This window comes from Terrapene carolina, unplaced genomic scaffold (assembly GCF_002925995.2).
Source record: "Terrapene carolina triunguis isolate 2854851 unplaced genomic scaffold, T_m_triunguis-2.0 Scaffold12558, whole genome shotgun sequence".
Classification (NCBI taxonomy): Eukaryota; Metazoa; Chordata; order Testudines; family Emydidae; genus Terrapene; species Terrapene triunguis.
The window spans coordinates 1-4,827 of record NW_020676909.1 but is presented as its reverse complement, the minus strand read 5'-3'; the positions used below and the strand labels follow the sequence as shown (position 1 = coordinate 4,827).

General features: G+C 60.1%; 1 protein-coding gene across 1 annotated transcript; it reads right to left on the bottom strand.

The window, feature by feature from the left end:
* Window positions 1-797: 797 nt before the first annotated feature.
* Window positions 798-4,072, bottom strand: S100A14 (S100 calcium binding protein A14). Its single transcript, XM_024223720.2, has 3 exons — window positions 3,869-4,072; window positions 2,049-2,195; window positions 798-1,582 (listed from the first exon to the last, which is right to left on the bottom strand). The coding sequence occupies exons 1-3, from the start codon at window positions 3,899-3,901 to the stop codon at window positions 1,460-1,462; spliced, it is 303 nt and encodes a 100-aa protein (XP_024079488.1). The 5' UTR covers window positions 3,902-4,072; the 3' UTR covers window positions 798-1,459.
* Window positions 4,073-4,827: the final 755 nt, after the last annotated feature.

Here is a 4,827-nt window from a genome sequence, read left to right as displayed (position 1 = left end):
CCTCCCCCGGGAGGGACCCATTTTAGGGATGGGTTATAAACCGAGGCGCGAAGGAGGGAAGGAACTGGCAAGGCCAATGGCAGAATCAGGAAGAGCACCCAGAAGTCCTGGCTAACCGCAGGTCCCCTGCTCTAACCACTAGCCTGCACTGCCAGAGCAGGACTAGAACCCAGGAGTCCTGGTTCCCAGCCACCCCCTGCTATAACCACTGGCCTCTGCTTCCGTCCAGTGGAAAGTTCAACCCCCCCCCCAGGATGCGCCTCGGTGGGATCTGGGGTCAGAGTTGGTGTCAAGCGTGTCAGGGCTCCATAGAGAGCAGGGACGTCGGGGTGCGCAGTGCCCCCCCTCCCCCCGCAGCCTTCACGTGCTGGGGCGCTTACAATTCTGAGTGTCCAGCTGTCGGGGTGTGGGGGCGCTTGGGGGTGTTGCATGCTCGTCACGCTGCAGAGGGCGGTGGGTCATGCTGCAGGGGGGGGCTCCCATCCTGGGGGGCCCCCACCCCCCAATCCTGCATGTGGCACTGGGACCACACTGTCAATCTAAAGAGCGGGGGTAGCCCCCTCCGCATGGAGCCGAGCCCCACACTCCATAGACCAACCAAAGATCCCAGACCCACAACAGCCTCACGCTGAGCTGCCCTCCACCCGTCCCTGCCTCCCACCCACCTAGAGCCCTGGTCCCACACCTAGCCCCCGCTCCTGGATCCCTCCCCTCTCTTTCCAGCCCCCTCTCCCCATAGAACTGCCCCAGGGTTGTCAGCCGCTTCCCAAACACCCCGCCCCGGAGATGGACAGCGACCTGGAGGACTGGAGGGTCTGAGGCCCAGCTCTGAACCCCAAACTGGTGATAGCAAGTGCTCGGGGCAGTGATCCAAGGAGAGATCCTGGAACCAGGGAGAGGAGGAGGGGAAGGTTCCAGGGCTGGGCAGATGGAACCAGAGAATCTAAAGTTTCCAGAGTAAAGTAGCTAAAACCCCTGTGTTTTAAGGTTCCGGAGTTGGGGGAAACCCCCCCCCGAATGTAAAGTTTCTAGAGCAAGAGAGCTAGAAAATGACACATTTTAAGGTTCCAAAACTGTCAAGATTCAAATCTAGGGCTTAAAGTTTCTACGCTAAAGGGACTGATGTCCATGAATTTAAGGTTCCAGAGCTGGAGGGACAACACCCCCCTCCTCCCCAGCATGTATAGGTTCCAGAATAAGGGAGAATGAAAAGGTTCTAGAGCAGGTGAGCAGAAGGGGGAGGTTTCTAGAGCAGGAATGAAAAGGTTCTAGACTTGGAGGAAGGGAGAGAGAGCCCAGAATGAAGAGGTTCCAGAGCTGGGGGAAGGAGAGAGGAGACGTGCCCCAGAAGAATTAACACTGCATTTTCAACACAGCACATCATGGCCGACAGTCTCACTCGCTCGCTCTCCATGCAGATGGTCTGAGGCCTCACGGTCCGTGTCTCCCCTCAGGCCTGTTACTTCTTCACTCGGCAGCCTTTGGCTGCCTCCCCGATGATGGCCCAGTACTCGCCGAACTCCAGTTTGGCCTCGTCGGGGTCCCCAAGGCACTCGATCTTCTCATCCAGCGAGCAGACATGCTGGGAAGGAGAGTGGGGCGAGCCATCAGAAACCAGCAGAGACCCTGGGCAGGGGGGGGAGCAGGGAGCCACTCACCCAGATGGGACGGTGGGTGGGAAGTGGGGGTGCAGTGAGGGAGGATGTTGTTGGGGTGGGTCTGCTGGAAGAAACGGGGGCGCAGTGTGGTAGGGGTGTTGGTGGAACTGGGGCGGTATTGAGGACGCAGTGGGATGGGGCTGTTGCTCAGGTTGGGGGGTGCAGTGGGGAGGGAATGTTGCGTTGGGATCTTGGGGGGCAGTGGGGTCAGGGTCAGTTTAGTGGGCGGCCATGTCCCCCACCCTGCTGCATCACCCCCACTCCACCACGCATGATCCCCCCTCCCTGAGGGATTTCGCCCCTGGTGTTCTCCACCATGGCCCTGTCTCAGGACTGACAATCTCCCAGCCCTGCTGGGGGGCAGGGGGCGGTGCCGAGGGCTCCCCTTACCTGCGACAGGTGAGGCAGCTGCTGCACCACCAGCTCCCTGAGCTCGTTGGGGGTCAGGCACTCCTTCCGCCCCTTCACCGCGTAGCGCTGGAAGTTGTTGATCACGATCTCGATCGCCCTCTCCACGTCGGTGAGCTCCTGGCTGTCCTAGAGCCCACGGGCAGGAGAGGGAGACGTTTAGCGGGGGTGGGGGCAAGGAGGCCCAGCTGTGACGCAAGGAGCAGCTCGAGACCGAGGAGAACGTCCCACCCTCACTCGCTGAGATCCCAGGGAAGATCAAAGGGTGCCCAGATCCCACATCAGCCTGGCTGGGCCTCTTCCCGGGAGCTGCCGAGGAACAGCTCCGTGCTCCGTCTAGACTGGCATCTCCCCAGCCTGCCACACCAATGATCCATCTTCTCTGACACCCCCTCCTCCACGTCTCACCAGAACCATGGCCCCCCTAGTCAGTGGAGCTAATTGACACCAGCTGAGAACGGTCCTACCTCCTGCCAGACCCAAATGAGAGACACTGTCCACCCAGTCCCGCCTGTCGTCTCCAGCAGTGGCTAGTGCTCGAGACTTCGCCTAGCTGCTTCAGGACTCTGCCAGGAGGGGAAATTCCCTCCTGCCCACCAGCTGCTGATCAGCTTTGCCCTGAAGCCTGGCGCTCAAGAGCCCTTGGTACGTTACCCTAGCTCCCGCCTAAGCAGACGCGGTTCCATTGGTCTCCTGCCAAGGGTTGCACCCAGAATTGAGACCGGGGCCTTCTGGCTCGCTGAACAAGTAGCAGATGGGTCAGTCCCATAGGGATGTTGGTGCCCATCTGAAATGGGATTTAGCGTCACCCATGAGTAGGGCACCTACTATCTACCAGACAGAGCATGGCACAGTAGATGCCTGGCTTCTCTTCCCCCATGGAGGCTGGGGTAGGGGAGGGGGCAGCTAAAGATGACCAGATTTGCATCCCTCGGGAGGTTTCTCCAGAATTTCTTCTGCTGCTTTCATGAATTCCCCAAAGCTGCATGTCAAGGGAAGAGCTGCAGCAGTTTGCGCCAGCACAGGGGTTCTCCCCTTTACTCACCGCTAAGCCAGTAACTACCAGCTATTCAAAATAACAGACCTGCAGAATAGCTTTGAGCGGGTCTCCTCCAGGGACCTGACCCTTCCTAGCAGGAGCTCAGATCCGGGGAGGGGCCAGATTCTCAGCTGGTGTAAATCAGCGTGACTCCTGGCCTCAGCACTCTGGGAATGACCCTCCCATTGGAACGCAGAGCAAAGCAGGAGACTTTCAAGGTTGTTTCCTTCGTTCCTTTGGTGAGTTTAACAGTTGCTGAAACAACTTTTAAACCAACCCAGAACAATGTGACCTTAGCTGGGAAATGCCTCCTGATTTGCCGGGCTTTCAACTGGCCAGGGCAGCCTTGGAGCCCCGCTCTGCGTGGGACTCGCGAGAAAACGGCGTCTCGGCTTGAAACAGGGATCTAGATGCTGAAGATACTTGAGGCCAGACCCTCAGAACAGCTGACCCAAAGCCCACTGGAGTCTGGGGTGGGGGCTCTCCATTGGTTTCAATGGACTTTGGATCAGGAGCGTTCCTTTTTTCATCCTGAAGTCACAGGAGCTAGGGATGGGAAAGACCCCAGACGTCCCATCTCCCTGAGCCAGGGCAGGACTGTTCCCAGAGCACTGCTGGTCCCAAGTGCAGGTGAGGTGCCAGGTCCCTTCGGATATATCCTCAAGAAAAGCGCCCTGCGCAGCCAGAGGGGTCCCACGAATTCTCCCCGTGGGAAGCGGGGTGACACAGGGCACGCTACGGAGCTAATGGCTCTTTCATTGACCTTGCGCTTCTTGTGACAGTGGCACTGGCCCATGCTGCGTCTCTCCGGTGCGCCGGTTCCTCAGCTCCCTCTCCTGCTTGGCTTTCCCGTGGGATGCTGCTGGGAGCGGTGCGGTGCGGGGGGGGGGACACGGGCTCCTCCTATGATCCAAGCTGAGTCAAGGCGTTGGGTGAACTCCCAGGAGCTGGCTTCACATCAGGTGCTGGGGCTTTGCTGGTGGGGGAGAGAGAAGGGGGAAAAGCCCTGGTTAGTTCGGCGCTCCCCCAGATTTTCCCTCCGAAGCTGGCGTTTTCGATTGCAGGGCAGGTTGGAAGTGCACAGCAAGGAACGGCACTCTGGCCTCGCAGGGAGCTGCTGAAACATGTCCCGTGCCTCTCCCCTAGCAACGGGTTGGGGCGAAGCCAGAGGGGAGCATGGGGGGGGCAGGGGTGGGGGAGGTGGGGGACACCCAGCAGGTGTGATCCCCCAGCCAGAGTCGGGAAGGGACTGGGAAAGGAAGAAGCCACTTACCTGCTCCAAAGGCTCTTCTGGGACGGGGCGGGCTGGTCCCCCGCCAGGGTTTTATACGCCGAGAGGTGTGAGTGGGAGACACCTCACCAAGTTACCTGCAAGTTCTAGCTGTGGTGCAAGGTGTCTCATTTCATAGCCTGGCACGGGGCCAGCGTGGGGCCGGGGCCCCTCCCACTCCGCGGCCAGGTTTGCCGTTCCCAGCCCTAGTCACCACCCAGCACAAACAGGACCAGGGACACAGGAAGCACCAGTTTGTGGGGGCAGTTCACCTTCCCCCACCCCCCCACCCCAGAGACACAAAGGGGAACCCCCCGGCGGGGCCTGGCAGCTGGGCCTTGGCCGGCTTCGAGCCCAGCGCCCCGGCAGTGAGCTAGCACAGGCTGGCAGAAGGCGTGTTCCTGGCGTGCCGCCGGAGCACCTGGAGCTGGGATTTCGTCAGCTTTCCCGGG

What these genes read in the sequence shown, in the direction of transcription:
- S100A14 (XM_024223720.2), bottom strand. Translation starts at nt 3,901, where the DNA reads ATGGGCCAGTGCCACTGTCACAAGAAGCGCAAG. An exon ending in ACTGTCACAAGAAGCGCAAG is followed by an intron (nt 2,196 to 3,868) that starts GTCAATGAAAGA and finishes CGTGGGCTCTAG; the next exon opens with GACAGCCAGGAGCTCACCGA. An exon ending in AGCTGCCTCACCTGTCGCAG is followed by an intron (nt 1,583 to 2,048) that starts GTAAGGGGAGCC and finishes TCTCCTTCCCAG; the next exon opens with CATGTCTGCTCGCTGGATGA.